At 45.2% G+C, this 22,402-nt stretch overlaps 1 protein-coding gene and 1 pseudogene across 2 annotated transcripts in view; one reads left to right on the forward strand and one right to left on the reverse strand.

Moving 5' to 3' along the window:
• Dgkh (diacylglycerol kinase eta) overlaps window positions 1–22,402 on the forward strand; it is a 165,646-nt gene that overhangs the window by 54,550 nt on the left and 88,694 nt on the right. For both annotated transcript variants that reach the window (XM_026777878.1, XM_005370871.2), the window contains exons 3-4: window positions 20,109–20,219; window positions 22,088–22,168. In XM_026777878.1, coding sequence (XP_026633679.1) covers window positions 20,109–20,219; window positions 22,088–22,168 — 192 coding nt within the window. The remainder of the gene's footprint in view (window positions 1–20,108; window positions 20,220–22,087; window positions 22,169–22,402) is intronic.
• LOC113455700 lies at window positions 15,058–15,142 on the reverse strand (annotated as a pseudogene).

The following is a 22,402-nucleotide window of genomic DNA, read 5'->3' on the forward strand; positions in this document are numbered from 1 at the left end:
CACACACACACACACACACACACACACACACACACACGAGTGTACCAGAAAAAGAGCCCCCTGAAGCTGCTTGGGATCTCTATTCAGGTGAGCTTTGTCAGCTGTGGACTGTGTTTTATTCCATAACCGTACTAGGTTTTTGTTGTTGATAACCCCTGACATCTCCTCCCTGCCCCCAGCTTTGTCAGGTCCCCAGCAAAGGGCCTTCCAGTGGCAAATTGTAGTCCTGGCTGCTATTAACTTGGAGATCTGTCTCACAGCAAGTCCAGAGAGCTGGGGCTGTTCAAGTCTACACAGCGCTGCTTCTCTGCCTTCAGTTATTTCTGGGTCTTTCCTTCTAGACGTTCTCCATCTGACCCTCTCCAGAATGAGCCCCCAGTCTCGTTCTGCTGTGGGAGAGGGACATCCGAGGGAGAGCCAGGGTGCAGAATGAGCGTGGGGATGGTGGATGCTGGTGGCGGAGGAGGACAGCCGTTCTGAAACAGACTTTCAGCCGATGCCTGTGGTCTCACCCTTGCTCAGCCGCTCAGAGGTAGCTGGTGCTGTCAGTTCCTGAGCCATTTGGGGCTTGTCTGTTCAAGTGGGCCGGCTTTCAGCTGTTCCCACCGCCGCCGTATGGCTGCACTAAGTCAGTTCTCGTTTGTCCATCTGCTTCATCGCCTGGAAATGCGGCAGCTTTGGTCTTCTCGCGTTTTTTGTTGATCCTCATAATTTTATGCCTTTTTAGAAATCTCTCTCTTGGAACTCTGAAGAAAATGGGAATGGATAGCCCTGAGAAACTTGTGGAAAACCAGCAGTTGTGAAACGGCATTTGAAAAACTAAAAGCATACTGTGAATTAATATCATAAGCGAGGCATTAATAATTAAGATCTGTTTGCTGCCAGGTGGTGGTGGTGCACACCTTTAATCCTAGCACTCAAGAGGCAGAGGCAGGCAGATCTCTCTGACTTTGAGGCCAGCCTGGTCTACAGGGTGAGTTCAGGACAGTCAGGGCTGCACATAGAGAAAACCTGTCTAAAGAAACAAACAAAAAAATCAAAACAACAGCAACAACAAAGAATCAACAACCTCGAAGTGCTCTGTTTGCTAATATGCGATTGCGGTTGTAAAACTGTATTTTAAGATATTTCTTGGGGTAACATCTCAAAATAAGTCCCTTAAGTATGACCCTTCCAGTCTTCTTTTCTATACACTTTGAGCGTGCTGCTGTTTTCTTTGTGATCTGAATGGAGTATTTCACCAGTATAAACCATTTGCTGGTTCCTTTCAGTATATGCTTTTGTAGAAGCAATGGTAGCATGAAGCCCTGTGGGCTAGGATGGACCTGCTTAGGTCACCTCTTGTCATTAGCCTGTGTTTAAGGTTGAGCTCCTCTTCTTTCCATCCCCCTCGGTTCATAGAAGGACAGATGTGGAAGTAACCTTAGAGGTAGTTGTGTCCCTGGCTCTTCCCTGGCCATTTCTAGCTCACCCTGCCTGCGTTTCTTTATTCTCTTTCTCCAGTCTGTTCAGCCATTTCCAGCATTGTACACTTTCATCCAGCCCCTCCTACGTGCTGTGTATTGTGTATCGTCAAGGCTTCCAGGGCAGCCTTGGTCAATACACACTTGGGTTGACAACCAGAGACAGCAGAGAGTAGCTGAGTGTGATGTAGTATTACTGATGTGTGATTAGGGCCAAGCGCAGCTTCACTGTGAAAAAAAAAAACCTCTAGTTAGCAAGGGTAAAGCTTGGTGTTTTATTTATTAAGCGGGCATTTATTGGAGTCAACTATGTTCCAGCTACCTGTTTTGCCACTGGATATAGACATGACGAAAACATGGAAATCTCTGCCTTCATAGGCAGGGACGTTAACTAGACAGATGTGTTGATGGTGCCTGAGTGAACAGGAGAAGTCAGCCAGACGGTTTGGTGAAATCGGGTTCTTTGACCCTAATCTGTAGCTTAATGATTTCCCAAGAATCCACAGAAGGTACAGACATTCATCATGGGGTCTAGGAGCATATACTTAGTAATTTATTTTATTATTTTATCTATCTGTATGTTTTTGAGACTTTGTCTCTCCACGTAGCACTGACTGTGGTGGAGCTTGCTACATAGACCAGGCTGGCTTCAAACTCAGGGAGCTCCACCTGCCTCTGCCTCTCGTGTTGGGATTGAAGGTGGATGCCACAGCACTAGACTGGATATTTATTTCTTAGTGTTCTTTGAAAGCACTGGCGAAACAGATCATGGGCAAACATATCCATTGCATTCAGAAGTTCATCCTTGGATGCCACCCACAGGACAGACCCATTTGTAACATTGTGTAGTTTATGCTTGGGCAAAGGCTTGGATTTCAACACATCTTTATTTGTATCCTTTGACTTTACAAGTACGATTTGACTCAGTTTAACCTAGAGAGGAACTGAACGAAATAGTTGACAGACATTATAGACAGAGAATTCAACGCCAAATGTATCTGAAACTGTTTTTGCTTGCAGGTGACCATGGTTCTCAGTCTTTCCAGCTGTTTCTCTTCTCTCACTGACATCCATTACTGGAGAGACTCTTGCGTTCCTCTATGGTCTTGACTGTCCTGGAACTTACTCTGTAGACCAGTCTGGGCTTGAACTCACAGTGATCCTCCTGCCTCTGCCTCCCAAATGCTATAAAGACCAAAGGAGAGACTCTTGAAGCTCGAGCTAAAAGCTTTAGGCCCCAACCCTGTTGTTTGGGGAAGGGGCTTAGACACTAGCTGTGACTCTGCCACAAAGAGCTTTGATCCTAAGCCAACCTTTCTTTTCTCGCCATTCTCCTCTTTGTGCTACATGTTGACGCCTGGGATTTTGCCCCTAACTTTGATCTTCCTGTAGCTCTTGCAGCCAGCTCCTCACCTGTATTAATTCCTGCTCATGTCCTCTGCTCTAGCATATTCGTGCTGTCTGGTTCTAGTTCTTCCCACTCCTACTGTACGTGTAGATGACTGATTAATTATGCTCTGAATATATGCATATTGTTTCCCAAGTCCAGATTGTCCTCTTTGGCTCACTAATTTGAACTTTTCATGTTCTTTATAGACAGCCCTGTAGAATATACAGTTAAAGAGCCCTTCCAGGAGTCGGTCATGGTAACTCCCCCTGTAGACATAGCACTCAGAAAGTCAAGGCATGAAACTTGCTACAGTTTGAAGCCAGCCTGGACTACATAGTGAGTTCCAGGTCAGCCTGGGATACACAGTGAGACTCTGTCAGAAAACCAAAACCCCAAACACAAGAGATAATCTCTTGGAAGAAACAATTCAGCCTTAAGGTGGACTGAAGTTGGTTGGGCCGTTTAATTAGTGGAGAGAACATTGCTGTCCTTGGCCAAGCGTGTCTGTTTAAATGAAAACCAATGACCACCAGAAAATCCAGATTCTGTGTTACCATCCGCCATCCCCATGGTCCACTCCAGCAGCGTAGACAGACAAAGATCATTTCCACGCTGCAGAAAGACCCTGTGGGCTGGGCTTGACACAGCATCATGGTGGACAGCTTCAAAAGGAAGGGTTTGATGAAGCCAGCGTGGCGTTGAGTGTGTTCTGTTGGTTTTCGAGGCCAACGGTGGCAGGAAAAAGGCAGAAGGGGGAAAGTAACAGCTAAGTTAGAGGAGATGAGAGTGAGCGAACCAGGAGTAGTGGGGGTGCGGGAGGACGGAGGAGGAAAAGAGCATCCGTGAAGGCGCCCTAAAGAATCTATTCTAGACCTTGGAAGAAGAATATGTAGGAGGAGGCAGACACACTGGATGCTGGGAAGAAAAGACTGTAGCAGGGATGTTGAAATAGGTTTCATTCTGCCTCAGTTTGGGCTGAGGTCCCAAAATGCTACAGACAGAACAGTGTGTGGTAGGAACACCCACACTGCCTAGCAAAGGCTTGCAGCCCCGAGTGTGATGCCGCTCCTCCTCTCTCATCCCCCACCTCCAGTACCTGGGATGGAACCCGGTGCTAGGCAAGGGCTCAGCTCGAAGTCTCGAAGAGGTGGTAAAGGTCGAAGGTCAAGGTGAGACTTGAGGGCTAGTTGGACAGGAATGAGTCAGGCTCATCTAAAGTTGCATTGAAGGCTAACAAAAAGATCCCTCGGCTCTCCTGATTTGATCTGTGTTCTCTGGAGGCTTCAGAGACACTGAATCCGGGCTGCCTGACACCTGCCTGCCTGCAGGAGAGACATCTGCAGGGGACCCAGCTGTGTTTTTGGCCTATAACAGGGGTCTGATTTCCATGGGCCAGGAGAGGGCCAGGTGGTGAGCCCTTCCTGCAAAGTGCAGTGAGCCATCACAGTATGCAAGGACTAACTAATCCCCTCAAAGGCAGAGGTTGGGGGCTATGCAGCATTCTCAGTGATGGTTGGGGGAACCTTCGGCACCCGGGCTGGCAACACAGCAAAGGCCCAATTTGAGGAGTGACCTCCTTTGACTAATGAAGCGAAAGGAGCAGCTGACAGAGCCAAGAGGAGCCGCCTACTGTGTGTGGAGTAGCTGGCAGTTGGGGGTGGGGGGAATTAAGTCCGGAGGTTTTTTTTTTTTGTTTGTTTGTTTGTTTTTTGTTTTGTTTTTCAAGACAGGGTCTCTCTGTAGCTTTTGTTTCCTGTCCTGGAACTAGCTCTTGTAGACCAGGCTGGCCTCGAACTCACAGAGATCCACCTGCCTTTGCCTCCCGAGTGCTGGGATTAAAGCATGCGCCACCACCGCCCGGTTTAAGTCCTGAGTTTTAAGTCTGAAATTCTCCCCCTCTTGAAAGGTAAAATGTTTTTACGACTCGAGGTGACCAGAGCCCTTCTTGATTTTCTTTTTTAAAGTGACTTATTATTTCATGTGCATGCGTGTGTGTATGAGTGTGTGTGTGTGTGCATGCATGAGCGTGTGTGTGTGCCCTGTGTGTGCCAGGTGCTGGACAGGGTCCAGAAGAGGACATCAGATCTTACAGCAGGTGGCTGTACACCACCGAAGTGAGTGCTAGACACTGAAGCCAGAAACTCCTGAAGAGTAGCAAACTCTCCTAAATGCTGAGCCATCTATTTTCCGGATTCGGAAGTGATGGATATCTTTTCTTTTTTTCTTTCTATCCAAATCATTTTTATTTTTAAAAAGTGGGCGGGGGGATGTCTCACTGTAAAGCCATGGCTGGAACCCACAGAAGCTACCACCAGCTGTTGGGGTAGTGATGTATACCCTGCCATTGTCCTTTCTGTTAAACATCCTATTGGCCTACAGGTAGTCCCACCTGCAAGGGAGATTGGGAAATGTAGTTTGCAGCTAGTAGGCCAAGTTCAGGGGTCAGGGGAGAGTGGATTGTGGTGGCTCTGCCTCACAGAGGTCTCTCCCCGCTGCACGCAAGGACTTCATTATCGAGCAGAGTTGTATTTTCCTGACGTTGAAAGTCGGTCGTCAGCTGTTGCGCTTTGCTGCATTCGGTCACTTGTCACCCTGCCACCAGAGGAAGAGATGATAGCAGCTGTGAAGCTATATCGGCGAACTCTTTATAAAATGTTTAATATACAGAAACTCCTAAACAGCTTGTACGGCTGTGTCCTGGTAGAGTCCGTCTGTATTTATCTGTATATATTAGTTTAAAACATTTTTGTAGTATTGATTTTAATTTTCATGTATGGTGTTTTGCTGGCATGTCTGTCTGTGTACCACATCCATACAGTGGCCACGGAAGCCAATAGTCTTCCCCGGTCCCCTGGAGTTACAGATGGTTGTGAGTTGCCATGTGGGTGTTGGGGATCTAACCAGCGTCCTCTGGAAGAACACTCCTTGCTCTTCATCACGGAGCCGTCTTTCTAGCCCCCAGTCTTAAGCTTTTATGACTGTCTTAGTGGTTTTTCTGTTTATAACAGAACACCCGAGACTGGGTAATTTATAATGAATGGGAGTTTATTGGCTCACAGTTCTGTGGGCGAGCAAGTTCAAGATCAGCATGTAGGGTCAGAATCTAGCAAGTACCTTTCCTTTGTTGAAGGGTGATAGAAGAGGAATAGAGAAGGAGGGACAGTGGAGGATTTGGTGGAATGATGGCATCCACCCACCCATCCACCCGCCCATCCACCCACCCACCCATGGACTACAACCTTCACAACCCAAGCACTTTGCCTCTAATGAGATTTAGCCTCCCAACAATGTTCTCTTAGGACCCCGAGCTCCCAGCTTGTGAACTTGTACGCACCGGGCTGGGTGGGGGAACCATTCAAATCACAGCAGTGACCAGGGTTGACTTAAAAAACAAACGAAACAAAACTACCTGTCCTTTTGGAAACGAGTGACAAGTTATCCTCTCAAAGCCTGTTTGGACTTTGATTCTGCGGCTCTGGGGTGGCTGTGTACTTTCTCATCCAGAAACCTGGTCCCTGGGTGCATCGTTGTGCGGCCTTCAGCCTGTGGTGATTCTCTTCAGCCTGGCATTTCCATCTTCGGTCACACCTCTAAACTAGGAAGAGTTGTAAATAGGCATGTGGATTGCTCCCTTGTTTACTTAGGTAAAGTGAATCTAGAGGTTACAAATCTCTTTCAGCATCCAAGCTATAACCTCTAATTTCTCCTTCCATCAGTGAGTCAGGCAGCTTACATGCTGTTCTAGGTCAAAGGTTGAGCAGTTCCTACCATCTAGTTGGTACTTGGCGTGTGTGTGTCTGTGGAGCTGTAGAATAGAACACATTCACGAGCAGCAACTCAGTCTGTTTTTTCCCTCTGCACTCATGGACCTGCCTCACTTAGGCATCCAGTTGAAATAATCCTTATTTATTCCACCTTCCAAGGGACGTGTCCAGAGAGGATTTCTTGACTTGTCACAAGAGGAAGAGAGGGTGGGGACAGAGGAGGAGGGGGACATGAATGAGAATATAAGTCTCTAGGGTAAACATACCCTTTGTGTGCCAGTGACCTGGAAGAGACCAATATTTGTTATGAATGAAGAGCGTGTGAATTGCGCAGAGCTTGGAATTGCAGATGGGTGAGCTCTGCTTGCGTGGCGTTTGGAAGGGTAGGCATGAGAACGAAGCTTTGAATTGAGCATTGAGGAAGAAAGAGCCCCGGGGAAGAGCACACTGGACTGTGGAAAGGCAACCAGAGAGATCCTCAGAAACAAAGATTCTAAACAAACAAACAAACAAACAAACAAACAAACAAACAAGGCCAGGTGGTGGCACATGCCTTTAATCCCAGCACTTGGGAAGCAGAAACAGGAGGATCTCTGTGAGTTCGGAGTGATGTTGTAAGTGGACCTGGAGGGAGACAACAGTTCTGGGTCATGAAAACGAGTCGAGAAGGTTGTTTAGACGGGTGTTTGTGTCTGTGTGGCTCTTGAGAGCAATGGTGGCTCTTGCGGGGTGGTAGGGCTGCAGTGAGGCCTGTTTACTCAAAGAAACAGCTCAGTGAGGAAAACACAGATGGGGAGGAGGGGATAAGAGAGCTTTCCTTGCCTTTGCTACGTAGGCCTTGAATGTGGTGGCTCTAGGAGCTCATTGCTTGTCAGGGGACACCTGGTAGGTCCCCAGCAGAGAGCCTGAGGACCAGGAGTGTTCCGGTCTGCTGTCTAAAGTCACGCCTTCTTGATGGCGCTTGGTTATTGCCAACCTGTAGGAAAACCATGCTTGTGTCTTCAGAATTCTGTCTTACCCCTGCTTTAGTGTGGCTAGGGTTGTCCAGGCATCTCACCTTTGAAGGAATAATAGATGTTTGGGGCGCTGGATGGCTTCATCTGATTTAAACTCACATAAGCATACATGTATTGAAACATCTTATAAATAGTTGTACTTTTTAATGTCTCATTTATAATGGAATTTCAATATAAAACTAAGAGTAGACTCATTTCCACCTGTGGGGAGAACTTGAGAGGAAGCGGTGGCTAGTAAATGCAGGCTGGTGTTGGTGCTGTGGGGGGAGGGGCGTTTCCACTCTGCTTTCCTCAGGAGACCCTCCCTCACGGTCGGGAGTCAGGAGCATTTCCTCAAGGGAGCAGAAAGAATAAAGCTGCACAAATTGTGCCACCTTTGGGGAAGCGACATTTTGGTGGCATTCTAAGACATGGAGAGCAAGGAAGACTTAAAAAAAAAAAAGGTAGCTTGCAAGTTCCAGGGTTTGTGTGCCCAGGGAGGTGCTCTGTGGCTTAAGTGTTGAATTCCCAGGAAGAGGGGCCACGAGGTTGCAGGAGGTACCTCTACGGAATGTCAGAAACCTGGTCCAGTTAGTTTCGGGAAGTTTGTTAGAATCTAGGCTCTCGGAGCCAGGACGTCCGGTTTTTGCTAGCCCGAGACTGCAGTTACACAGGGATAGAAAGTGCTCGCTGAGTCTGAGGTGGGACAGTAGCTCAGGTGGTGGTGTCGAGCAGGTGGCTGAAAATTGAGCTACAGTGACAAATTGTGTGTAAAGATAGAGACTTAATTTGGGAGTTGTGTATCCATATATATTTCGAGGAGATAACTGGGGCCATGGAAGGAGTTCAGTCAGATTTGCAAACAGGCTGTAAATGGGACTAGCCAATGGGGCAGGTCTGAAGTGGAAGGAGGGAGAGCTGTCACAGGACTGCGCTGTCAGGTCACAGGGGCGGGGCAGCTCTTTCATAATCTCGTAGAAGGAGCCTCAGCTCACGTAAGGCAGGGCAGAGCCAAGGGGTGAACGAGGTTTTACTTTCCAGATGACACTTATGAAGAGAAAGGAAAGTAGGTGGAGAGGGATGACCGTACTAGACACAGAGAAAGAATTCAGGCTGGTGCAGCAAGACTATAAACAAACTGTAGGAACCCTTGAGGTGACAGGCACAGGACCGGGTGCTTAGGGTGCAGAGATGACGGAGACTCGCTCAGTGCCCACAGCACCTCAGCATGCTAGGGCTGTCATTATTATTTGTAAGGAGAGTGTTCAGAGAGTCAGCGATTTGCTCAAGGTTCACGGCCAGCTGGGGTCAGAATTCTGCACCTCTGTGCCTTAGGGAGACAACTTACGTCCTTTGATATAAAGCTCGAGATAAGGCCACTAGGTAGAAATAGCAGGAAGGGGCTGAGCTCCTTTTTGGATGAGTAGGTCTCTGAGGGGGATATCAGAAGACAGGCGTCGTAGCTACAGTTTCTATTGCTGTGATGAAACACCGTGACTGGAAGCAAGGTGGGGGAGGAAAGGGTCTGTTTGGCTTACATACCCACATCTTAGCCCGTCACTGAAGGAAGTAAGGGTAGGAATTCGAAAGGGGCAGGACCTGGAGGCAGGAGCTGATTCAGAGACCAAGGAGGGGTGCTGCTTACTGGCTTGCTCCCCATGACTTGCCCGGGACCATCAGTCCAGGGATGGAATCATAATAGGTCGAGCCCCCTTCACACAGATCACTAGTGAAGAAAATGCCCTATAGGCTCGCCTACGCTGAATCTTCCAGAAGCAGTTTGTTAACTGAGGCTTCCCCCACCCTGATGACTCCAGCCTGTGTCAGGTTGAGATAAATGTAGCCAGTACAGCAGGGATGGATCCAGGTAAGGGCACAGGCTGCTGTAAGCAGTCTAGAACCTGTGCTGTGGGGGTGGGGAATGGGGTGTACTGTTGTTACTTTGGTAATTGCTCAGATTTCATCTCTGATCCTTCCTCTGTCCCATCTTAAATATAGGAGACATCAAATGTGTTTCTATTCTGTGTGTGTGTGTCTGTGCGTGTGCGCATGTGCGTACATGTGCGCGTGTAATTATGATACTTAAACTAGCTTATTTTTTGTGGGTATAAATTTTGCTCATGCAAGCCATCTCTGAGTGGAATTTCTGGCACAGTGTGCGTATCTGTCTGTGTGTAAATTTGTCCATGTGACTGAATTCAGTGAGCTGGCAAATATCTAAATGAGAAATTCCTGTGTCATCATGACCCAGATATTCTCTTGGAAGAACTAGAAACCATGAGAATATTGAATACATGGCTGAAATACCAGAAAATAAACCCATATTTTGTATAGAAAGAGAATCAACTCTTCCTGATGTCTGTGTGGATGGTCACACGTGACTCCCGGTGCTATACACAGTCAGTCTGTTGGCTCCTTGAACTTCACTCGGTCCCGTCCTGTCCTTGACCCCAGCAGTGACCCCAGCCCTTCCCCAGCCCCGAACTGCTAGCATTGGGAACATAGTGAATTCTGGGATGCCGAGGGTCAGGAATGGTGTGGAGCCTCTGTTCTACACGAGCTATTAGTTAAAAAAGTAGACATTGTGCTTAGTAGTTTATTTTGGGCTCCACCAAAATGCCCCTATCAAAATAGTTTTATCATTGTGGCCACATGGGGAAGTGGTTACATCAAAATGTCACGTGTGAGAAAATGGGTTATCCTTGGAGTTTGATAAAGAAGAAGTTAATTTAGAATTAAAAGAGGTATTAAAGTTATTTATTTTTGTATTTTTTTTTAAAAGTTAGGGCTCCCTGCAATCCAGGCTGCCCTGCACCTTGGTATGTAATTCTGGCTGGCCTCGAACTCTTAGATCCCCTTGCCTCTGTCGCAAGTGCTGCAATTAGGGCATGTACCACCACACCTCTCCGAAGTCTTATAACCCCTATGACAGCTCCCTTATGCCATCCATGAAATACATGCAACGGTTTACGTAATAGAAAGGTCACCAAGCTTCCCCAGGCAGGATTGAGCATTTGTGTAACACTACTGCCACCTTGTGGTAAGATCTTACAGTTCATTGTAAGTTACGAAAGAACTGACAAGGATTCAGGGACGTTTTGTACATTTTCAATGTAATAGCCCTTTATAAAACTGTGTAATTTTAATCTCTCTAATATTAATTAGAAATTTATTCTCATGAACGTCTATAAAGAAGGCATATATTAAAAATAGAATGATTAACTTTTGGAATTAAATAAGTAGTCACAGAATCTAATTGCTTTTCAAAGTGATACACTTTTATAGTTTTTCTTAAGAAAATTATAAACCAGTAAAGGGACAGAATAAATTAGAAGTTACTGGGAATGTGCTATAAAGGATCATTAGACTACATTATATAGTCATTATTGTTTTGCTTTAGAACATGCTAATTTGCATTGAAGCACAGATGTCCTAACGGTTTACAGTACAGCATCATCTAGGTCCTCTGCATCTACTCAGAGGTGCGGGGGCCCTCTTCATCCTGCTTTCATGAGCATCTATGTGCTCCAGTTTCAGAGAGGTATAAATCCCTCCTCCCCATCATTGTTCCGCCTATTGTATAATGGACTCGCTTTTTAGCAAAGTGAGCTCTTTCCTTACACAGAGATGAGGTCATAGGAATTCCCACAGCTCACCACTCGCTCTCCCTTGCTGAATCACCCTTGTGCGGCTGCATTGGACCCACTGTTGCAACCCTGCGGCGACCAGGCAACCGCTCCTGGCGTCACAGCCACTGCGGAGAACTGGAGTGGCAGTGTGTACACTGGCGTGTGTTTTATATGGGAAAGTAAGCAGTTGTTTCTCATTAACCATTTTAACAATTGGTTTTATATTTTTATGTGCATAAAAAACTATTGTGAAGTTTGATCTTATGTCTGACCCTGGCTTTTGACCTCTGTTGCCGAGATGTAGATTCTTAGGGGGTGCATCCTATGCTGGGAACCTGAGCCGGCCTGACTGTGGGTCACCCTGCAAGCTGTATACCTTTGGGAATGCCGGCCTGACTGTGGGTCACCCTGCAAAGTGTCTGGCTGTATACCTTTGGGAAAGCTGGCCTGACTGTGGATCACCCCACAAAGTGTCTGACTGTATACCTTTGGGAATGCCGGCCTGACCGTGGGTCACCCTGCAAAGTGTCTGGCTGTATACTTTTGGGAAAGCATCCCAGATTGTTCTGATACACAAAACGGCTTGAGGGCACTGCGCCAAATGCAGTTTATAACCAGGGGAATGGTTATGATATTCTAAATGACGAAAGACTGTGGTTTTTATTAAATATTGATCCCAGAAACTTCTGCATGCGTCTTCTTCCGTGAGCTGGGATATCAGCACCTCTCATTGTTCCCACTGCAGTTTCTCCTCTGGCACTGCTGCTTTTTGATAAAGAAGTTAATTCAGAGTTGGAAGGAGAGATCTTTTGGAGGGGGAGCGGTGTTGGTCAGGCTCATGCGGGCTTTGGGTGGCAGTGTTGAGCTGTTGCTCTTCCTGCCTCAGGTATCAGTCTGTTCATCTCCGTCCAGTGTCAATCTGAGCTGTAGTTGGGTTGCCTTTGCTGAGTGTGGGCAGCTGGCCTTCGAGAGGAAGAAGATGCTCAGTTATTTAGCCAGTTGCCCTTCTGGCTTCTGAGGTTGGGATCCGTCTGGTGGTACTGGGGAGAGGGCTGAATGGCACAGACTAGGGCTCCATACAAGAGAAGGGACATAATGAGTGAAAAGACACAGTAGTTTCCTATGAATGTGCTTTGTCAAAAATTTGACACTAAAATTTTTGAGATAATGTGTGTGATATGTGATATGTATTCAGGAGTCCACTTATGTTACAACAGGGCATTGGACATTAGATCTCCTGGAATTGGGTTACTGGTGGTTGTGAGTCACCCTGTGGATGCTAGGATACAAATCCCAGGTCCTCTGCAAGAGCAGTAAGTGCTCTTCTTAATTGCTGAGCTGTCTCTCTAGCCCCAGTCACAATTTTTAAAATTCTGAAAGCTAGGTAAGAGTAAATGTATACATTCAATAACAGGAATAAAGGACCCCAAATACTGCATTATCTATACCTTTTACAGGGCTCACCCAGACAGGCCATCAACCTGTGATCTTCCTGCCCCTATCTCCCGAGTGCTGGGATTATAGACCTATACCATCAGGCCTGACTTGAAAGGTATTAATATTTATAGGCTCCTGTGTCCTTCTCTGTGCTATTGAATAAAAACCTACCAGGTGAAGTAAGATTTGTTAATATTTCCAAAGTCCTCCTTGTAATGATGAGCAGGATTTTGAACAGTATTTATTTAGAATTTAATAATGTGTGTGTATATATATTACAAGGAGACTTAAATTTATTTAACATTTATTTTACTATACTGGGGAATTGAACCTATGGTTTCATGCATGCTAGGCAAGTGCTCTACTACTGAATCACACCCTCAGCTTGAAATTTTTTTTTTTTTTTTAAGGCAGGACGTGCATGGCAGGATAGTATTTCAAAGGGGATAGAAAGACGGCTGCAAGGTGCAAAGCTAAGTGGGTGTGGAATCACAAGGCGTGGGAGGGCAAATAAGAGAGTGAGGGAAGAGCCAGGCTGGCACAGTCTCACAGGTGACTGAGGAAAGAGGCTCACAGGAGGAATTAGAAGGAGATCAAATGGCTTACCTTCGAGGGCCGTGGCATGTTTGCGTGGGGAGAATAGTATTTTCTAATCACACAGAAATACTAGGAAAGACCAAGAAACAACAGAGAAGTACACTGTGATGCACCAACCAGGGCACAAACCCGTAGTGAAGGCAGACTTCTTTTTTAACGTTTATTTCTATCTTAAGCATGTGTATGTGTGTGTGTGTGTGTGTGTGTGTGTGTGTGTGTGTGTGTGTGTGTGTGGATGTTCGCCACATGTAAGTAGGTGCCCTCAGAGGCCAGGAGAAGGGGGGCGGATTTTTAATTACTACTTCTATTTTGCTAGGGGTTATGGATCTGTTAAATTATTTATTTCATCCCAATTAACACCAGTAGGCAGTATATATCAAGAAACTTATCCTTATTTTTTAGGCTTTCTGATTCCTTTGGTTGAATATTTTTAAAATATGCTCTTATGATTTTCTGAATTTCCTCAGTATCTGTTGAAATGTCTCCCTTTTTGCCAGGCATAAACTTGTGAAATACGGGCCCAGTCTTAGGGCATCTGTGTGTAGGTACAATTTCTACAAAGAATTTTATTTTCTCTAAGCAAGGGGCAGAAAATGAACAATTTGGCAACTTTGACATTGGACTGAAAGTAGTCTTAGAAATCCTGCAAGATACAAATGAAATGTTTAAACATTTTTTAAATGATTGTTTTTTTGTTTGTTTTGCTTTTTGAGGTAGGGTTTTGCTCTGTAATCCAGGCTGTCTTAAAACTCACTGTCTTCTTGCCTCGGCTTCCAAGGTGCTGAGGTTCCCTTACCCTGCAGATCTTAAGAACAAAATTAAAGCCACACTTGCTTAATTTACTTAATGTGTGTGCGTGTGTGTGCGCTCATGTGCGTGAGTGTGTATGTGTGTGTATGCTCATGTGCGTGTGTGTGCTCATGTGTGTGTGTGTCGGTGTGAATGCATACTACATTTATTGATCTTGTTGTTGACCTGTGACTGCATCTCTGGGGTATATCCATCTTGATTATGGTGGGTGATCTTCTCAATGTGTTCTTGATTGGTTTGTGTCACAGTGTGCTTGCGAACGTCAGATGACAGCTGCCTTAGGGAATCAGTGTTTTTCTGAGAGCGTGTAGGTTCTGGGAATTGAGCTCAGGTCATCAAGCCTTGACTCTAAGAACCCTTACCTGCTGAGCCTCTTGTGCACTCTTTTCTTCGTTTTTAACCATCACTTTCTGATCAGGATTATTTGCTACACTTGCTATCATCTGTTGTTGTAGCTCAATATATTGAATATAGTTGTGTGATTTTTAAAAATGGACTCTCGTTTCTTCACTCTGTATACTCACTATTTGGAAATTTGAGAAGCCTTATCACTCCCCCCACGTTTTTTCTCCCTAACCAGACATTGATTATGTGACTATATTTTCTAGAGTTGTGACAGTAATCATTTTGTCACATTCCTTTCGTAAGGAATGTGTTTAGCCATGTGTGCACAAAAGTTTTCATCTGAGGACTGACTATCACACGAATAACTGTGCCCCAGTTTAATATTGTTAAGTCACGGCCCTCAGAGGACAAAAAGAGTATTTCTTTTCCTCTTTCTTGTGTTCTTCAAGGATTTTTGATACATTGTGAATTATGGCAGGTTTGTATAAGGTGAGGCCTGGAGATGTCTACCCCACCATCTGTGCTGGGCTTTCGGCTTTTATGGGTTTTGTACTGGCGACCCTAGCTGCTGTGAGTCATATTTTTAAGGACTCTGTTCAATAGTTTCGTGTCTGGACTGTTCTTTGCAAAATCATTTGCATGTCATCCTTGCTCAAGGGCCGTGCTAATCTTTGTATTGTTACAATGTTAGTATACATGCTAACTAGAGCATGGGTATCGCGATCTTTGTATTATTACAATGTTAGTATACATGTTACTAACAAGAACATGGGTATCGGGATATTGGTATCGGGATATTCATTAAGCTCTGTCTAAGATAATGAAGAGTTAAATAAAAACACATAAGCGGAAGTTCTTTTAAATATAATGAAGAAAAAGATCAAGAAGATAAAAACGAACCTCTTTCTCTTATGCAAGTGCTATTTTAAGACACAAATAACCTGCTTCCACCTCCCAATGGAGTGCTGTCTGCACTACCAAACCCACACTCCACAGGCATCAGAAAAGACTGGGTGTAATGTTCTCTGACCTGTGACTGCCAGGCTCCCTTTACTTTCAATCTCCTTCCTTTATTTGTCTGTCTTGAAATCTGTTGCTCTCACCTTTGATGCAGCCCTATGCCCTGCTGGTAAAGCCTTCTCTACCTTCCTCACCCTTTGTTAGCCTAATTCACCCCCATGCTCTTCTTGATAGTGGCTCTTTACTCTAAATGGCGCTAACATCCCCATTCATCTAGCTTTTCTGCAGAAAAGACATCAGTGATCTTATGCAGAGTGGGGCCCCGAGCACGCTCCTAGACATGAAACTGAATAGATTAAGGTTGGAAACTGTCATTCGCTCTTGGAAATTAAGGCATAAGTAAGATCTTCCATAGTCTCAAACTAAAATAAGCAGATTACCAAGAGGGTTCCACCATGCTAATTACTGTTTGAAATACAACAGGATGAATAGGCAACCCGGAGTGAAAATGGTATGTTTTTGTATGTGCACATATGTTTATGTGCGGAGCACAGGTGGGAGAAAGGCAGAGGTCAGTGCCTGGTGTCTTCATCAGCTGCTCTGCATCTTGGTTTCTGAGGCAAAATTTCTCCATGAATCTGGAACTTGCTGATTGGCTGGCCAGTGAGCCCCAAGGATCCTCTGGTCTCTGCCTCCCCAACTTCATCAGAATCAACTCGAAGAGAGGACCCTGGGATTCAGACTCAAGGTAGACTCCCCTGAGGACTCGGTCATAAAGGCAGATGTATGTCATCGAAGGTGTGCCCCCAGTATGAATTTCGCTCCCCAGCCTTGGCGCTTCAACCAGTGGCCTCTGTGGTTGGTGGTGACTTGGGATTCTGCCTGTAGTATGGAGTCGTGGCTTCGCCAGTTCACTGTAGTGAGCGCACCAGCCTTTCCTTGGTGCTCCGCATTGATTTTAAGAACGGATCTTCTTGGCGCCTTGCTTCCCCAAAGCTCCCCCTCCCCTTACAGCCATGTTCTCACCAGTTTCCAGCATCTAGCTGTCCTGAATGAAGTCTCCTGGGCTTGAGTGCCCAGCATGCGCAGTAGAAGCTACTCTCCTGCCTCAAACATTTCACTAGCCTTTGGCACTTACAGTAAAAGGCAGGCTCCTCCTCATGGCTGGCGGATCCTGAATCTCATCTCTTGCAGCTTCCTGTCTTGCTGCTTTTCATCCACTCGAGCTGATATTTGCCTCAACAGTGGCCAGTGAACACTTACTTACCTTTTTCCAGGAAGCTCTTAGAATTCATGCCTGGAAAATACTCTCAGAACTTAATAGCCCAATGAAATCATCATCAATAATAATACTTGATGCCACTTACTGAGGTTTTCTGTAGCCCAAATACTGTTGTAAGTGCTCTCCCGACATACTGTATCATGAACTTAGAAGCAATAAGCTTGTGAAATTGGTATTCTGAACTTCTTTTTCTTTTGGATAGGAAATGTGGCACGAAGCAGTAGAGTGTCCTAGATTCGTGCTGTTAGTGTGTTGTAAAGCTTGAAGTCTGCCTGAGTTTAGACCTGTTCTCTGGTGCTAAAGTTTCAGAAGTGGTTTTTTTCTTCTTCTTTCCATTAAATTGCAGTGATTTCCCGGTGGACGCTCCCAGAACACACTGCAAAGTGAACCAGAAAATCAAAGTAAACATTAACATGACCTCATTTCCTTCTGAGCAGGAAACTCTTCTCACATTTTCTAGCTTATTGATAATATAAGGCATTATTATCAAACTTGCACATAAATTCTAAAATCAGACAGGGTTTCATCTCAGCCATTCATATAGGCTCCACTAGCAGGTGGGAGGTAACGTCCTGGGCATTTGAGATCCCCCATGGCAGTCTGGTGGGACAGTTTAGAACTTCGGTTCTCTGCACTGCTTTTGCTTTGGAGGCTCATTGTAGCATTATTATTCTTGTATCGAATTCTGAATAAGTGTGAGCCATCCTGGACCCCTCTTGAATACAGTGTCGTGATGTGTCCCTTGAGTACAGTCATATAGACAGGCTCCAGAGTAGTCCGCCTTGCTCTTTCCTTTCTCTTTGTCTTCCAGTTAAAGCAAAACATTAAATTTTTATTACAATACAATCAACTCAGGGACTTTGTATTTTAATGCAGATTGTAAAGTAAGTAAATTGCATCGTAGAAGTGTCTTGTGGGGAAGCATGGAGAATAAGAACACACTGTAGTATCGAACAGGTGGCCTTTGAGATGGGTCTCACTGAGATCAAGGCTTGAAGGAAGTGGGGCCTAGTGTTGTGCCCTTGTGGCCTCCCAATGTGGGGTACGCAGAGACAGGAGGACCCCTGGTGCTCAGTGGTCAGGCAGGTTAGTCTCTGTGGTGCACTCCAGGCCTGTGAGAAACCCCATCTTTTAAAAAAGGTGGATGGTGCCTGAGGAATGACACCTACAAATATCATTTAGCCTCTGCAGGCATGCACACACGTGTGCACTGATGTGCCTGCAGCGGCATGTGGACATGTATCAGGACACAAGTGAACATCCTCCCCTGGCCTTCGCAAAAACATAAAGGAAGTGCGAGGTTAGCCAGATGACTCTCGAGGGAAAAGCGGGATAAGCCCAGACCGTAGCCAGCACCCAGGTCTAAGCCATGCTTTTCTAATTTAAAGCAAAAAGTGTCATTGTGGATGGAAGGGTCTACGAGAGAACCAGAGACTAGGTAGGGTCAGAGAGGTTTGAGCATTCTGCTGGAGACAGCAGAAGTGAACTGACATTCTCTAAAGCACTCACAGAATCCACATCTCCTGGAAACTCTTCTAGATATGCACTACAGAATGCTCTCTGGAGAGTCCCCAGGTGTCACACAGTCTCAAGCCTGTGCTGGTCTGCTTTCTATTGCTGTGACAAAATCCCCATGGAGAGCAATTGAAAGTGGGCCTTGTGGGCTGTGATAAAATGGAGCAACGTGGGAAGGAGCACATGGCTGAGCCAAGCTGCTCACCTCAGGGTCCCAGGGTGTGGGGACAAAATGTATCCATTTGCTGCCCCCCTCCAGTAATGCACCTTCTTTCAGGTAGGCAGCACCCTTCCGGCTCCTGATGGCTCAGCAATAGGTAGATCAGTGGATTAGTGAAATCCAAGCCCTCATTATTGGCCTCAGCCTTCAAACACTGCTCCATTGGCGACCAAGCTTTCACCATGTGGGTCTTTCAGGGGCCTTGAGGCAATTAAAAAATTACAAGAGTTACCTTTCATTGGTCAAGAGCACGTTCCTGGGGTAATTGATAGGGAGCTGAGCTATTGTCATGACAACACAAAGTTCCAAGGTTACAGGAGTAAGACCATGACCAGACTGGGGCAGGTGGGGGGCAGGGTGCCCAGTGACAGACTTTGAGACATAAGTCTACTGTCAGCAGACTGGCAAGAGAAAAATTGGCATGCTTTACTTAGGGTGCTTTGTGTAGCAACATCTGTGACTCTGACCTGTGCATAGCTGTAAAGTTGTAACTTACGATCCATTTGCAAAACGCCTTTAGTCTCGTTCAAACTTGCTTTGAGGTGAAAGTGAGCTAATCGTGTGCAGTTAGTCTGAGCAAAAGAACAAAGCAGGATTTTAAGTGTCTACAGTCCTTGAGGGACAAACAGATCTGGTTATGAAGCATGTGTTCTATATATCAAAATTATATAGTAAGTGAAAAGTCATCTTCCTGACCACTCTCAGATGGATATGCCCATAAGTGTATATAAATACATCCCATATAAAAAAGAGATGCAATCATGAGATTACATATATACATCACATGAGATTACACACTACAGTGCAGGTATTGGGGAGACACCAAACTGCTTTAGCAAATATAAACAGCAGTTTCCAGAGTCAATGGTCCTGCAGGCTTTGCCTGGACAGGATTAACCTTCATCAGCCAATCACCCCTCTGGTGGGCTGACCTCTGAATTATCACCTGCTATATGCTGTATATTTCCACAGCCTCTGATGCAAGTGAACATGAAGAAGGTAGTAACTTGCCTGTGTTCATCATTACTTGTACTGAAACTAGGAATTAGACTGTCTGGCTCCAGAGGCCATTTGGTTTAGGGCTCAGCACATGCTGTTGTGCCTCTAACGTCCTCCCTGTATATATACTGTGTGGGAGTCATGCTCCGTGGCGGATGTTAGCTTATGTATGTGTGCCTTTCACTCTGTCTACAAATGCTTTTGTTAAATTGATCAAATTTGTTCTTCGACAATTTCGTTGATGGATTCTGATTATCCTTACCCCGTCCTTCTCTAATCTTTTTCTTTACCTTGTCCCCACCCCAGGCTCTTCCTCAAGTTCATGTCTTTTTGTTTTTGTGACCCAGTGAGTTTAACCAGGGCTGTGTGTGTGGCCTTGGGTTTGGAACTGTCTGGTGGAGCCTGGTGGCTTTACCAGTGGGTACACAGCTAAAGACACTGACTCTGTCTTCCGGAGTCCATCAGTAGCCAGTTCTACCTGTAAATTTTTTGAGAACCGTGGGAAACTCACTTTTACTTTCTGGTACTTTCTGTACATTCTCTTGATGGACCTGTGATGGGAATGAGATGTTCTCTCCTGTAATTTGTAATATGTTAGCCGCAGTGTTCAGAATTCTAATGTGCGTGGATCATTGGTTCTGGATGGAATTTGGTTTTGGGTTTGATTTTTCATTCTGTCCTTGTGTTCTGCTTTTTCCCCAGACCAGTATTAAAGAAGGACAGCTGCTGAAGCAAACCAGCTCTTTCCAAAGGTGGAAAAAGAGATACTTCAAGCTTCGAGGCCGTACACTTTATTATGCAAAAGACTCAAAGGTAACTCACCAAGACCGGTCCCAAGCACTGTTACGTCATGAGTAGATGGAAACCTCTGATCATACAAGCTACATTTGCCTTAGAGCCTCATAGCTTAGTAGTTCTGTTAATTTATTATAGATGTGGTCATCTTGCACTCCGCCTCAAGGGGGAGCTATCAAGTCATATGGTTGGCTAGTCAAATATACGATTCCCCTTTTCTCTAATTAAGATGCTATAAATAACAGAATAAGTTAAACACTCTGGGTTTACTCCCCTTACCCCTTTTCAAATTTTTTGGACTATAAGAAAAAGTTGAGAGTTGTTGCAGCTGTTAGGAATTTACATTCTAGGGGCAGATAGAAGATCACAGCCCAGCTCATGCACAGACCACAGTGTGCCCGTGGATACTGTGTGCTACTGAGAGAAGGCTTCAGACCATACATGCCGAGTGCTTTCACAACCCCGGGCACAAATAATCTCTTCATTATGGTAGCAATTAAGAGTGAAAAATCACATCATAATAAAATTGAGACTTAAAATCATTTTTATGTAACAAATGAATGAAGTAATATAATATAGTTTGGGAAGAAGATCCCTATTAAAACTGATAATTTCATGTTGACTGAAAAGAAAACATTAGGATGGCAGAAAGCCTAGTCACTCCCATTTTTAAAACGGCGTGTTCCCTCATAATCAGTAGAGTCATTGGTAGAGGCTGAAAAAGCAACCAGTGAGCAAACCTAATTCTTGGTTTGTGGACCAGTGGTAGAAGGAATAGCTGAATTCTCAGGTTAAAGTAATAACAAGGTAATCTTATTTTAAAAATTTGATGTTGACTGTTGTCCCTAGTCCGGCTCCATTGTGTCTCTGCATCCTCCTCTGTAGAAACAGTGATGTCTTGGTTACCTGTGACTTTGGCCGAGTGTCCCGTTCAGGTGCCGCTCAAATTGTCCAGGATGAGATGATGAATTTGCTTTCTGCTGAGAGAATTGTTGGTGCCTTCCCCAGCATTTCCTTGTGACCGCAGCCCCTCCACGTTTAAGGGTCTAACTTGTGCTGCAGTGGGCTTTGTCTGTTTCATGTTGTACCCAAATTGTACGGCCCTTTCAGTTTGGGAACAAACCAGTTGAATTAAAGTAAATGAATACAATCATAGTAAACTTAGTGTAACTCCCTTAACTCTCCTGATTGGGAGAGTGGAGGCTATCAGGAAGGGGAGACGTGTTTCATGCAGACATGGAGGTGAACAATAATTCCACTTGTCTGGGAAGTCCACTGGCTTGAAAGCTGAGCAACAACCAACTCACTCAGAATAGGAAAGGTGCATTTGTTTATTCATATTTACTGATGGAAAATTTGCTCCTTTTAAAAAAAAAATTCCCATTTTTTTTTCTGGAGCTTTCACCACTGACGCACTCAGAGTTAATAATGTCTAAGAGCATGAGACAAACTCAGTCTTCTGTTTGCAGAGCACGGTCACCATCTTATTTGGATACATTTTGATAGACAAGGACAGTAAGGTCCAAAGCATTTGGTAAGTCACTGTGATCTGAAGCAGGGTTAGTTCTCGGCCTCCACTTGACAGACCTGTGGGCAATGATGTCTTCAACTGCCTGCAGAGTTGCCTCAAGCTGTAGGGTGTGGGAGGGTGAGTGTGTGTGTGTCCTTCGGTTGGTTCTCCTAATCATAGCAGATAGGCTTCCGGAAGACGTGGGTCATTTGTGCAGTAGGGTCGCCTGAGACAAACTTGTGTGGTGTCCCTAAGTTAACATTTGTTTTTGATTCCAAATTCTTGACATCACTTTCTTCGTCATGGGCTGATAGTGAAAATACACTGAAGAGCTGGCTTTTCTACATAACGTGTTTGTGTTCTTGTCCATCAACAGTCCTTGATATTCGATGAAGTTGACCTCTCAGATGCCAGTGTCGCTGAAGCAAGCACAAAAAATGCCAACAACAGCTTCACGGTATGGCTATGTTCAGTTCTCTGTTCCAGGGCTGGAGGGTAGCGTTTCTGAAGCGTGTGCGGATGCTCAGTTCAGTCCTTACTGACACAATTCACTGTGATAAATATGTTGTTACGTTCTAAACGCCAAATATATGATCAGTTATTTGGCTCAGGAAACTTGGGTTTAAGTGTGTTTTTCAAATATATGTCTTTGAATATGTACATTTAAATGCGTTCTTACATCCCTCTCTCT

Source organism: Microtus ochrogaster, unplaced genomic scaffold (genome assembly GCF_000317375.1).
Source record: "Microtus ochrogaster isolate Prairie Vole_2 unplaced genomic scaffold, MicOch1.0 UNK88, whole genome shotgun sequence".
Classification (NCBI taxonomy): Eukaryota; Metazoa; Chordata; class Mammalia; order Rodentia; family Cricetidae; genus Microtus; species Microtus ochrogaster.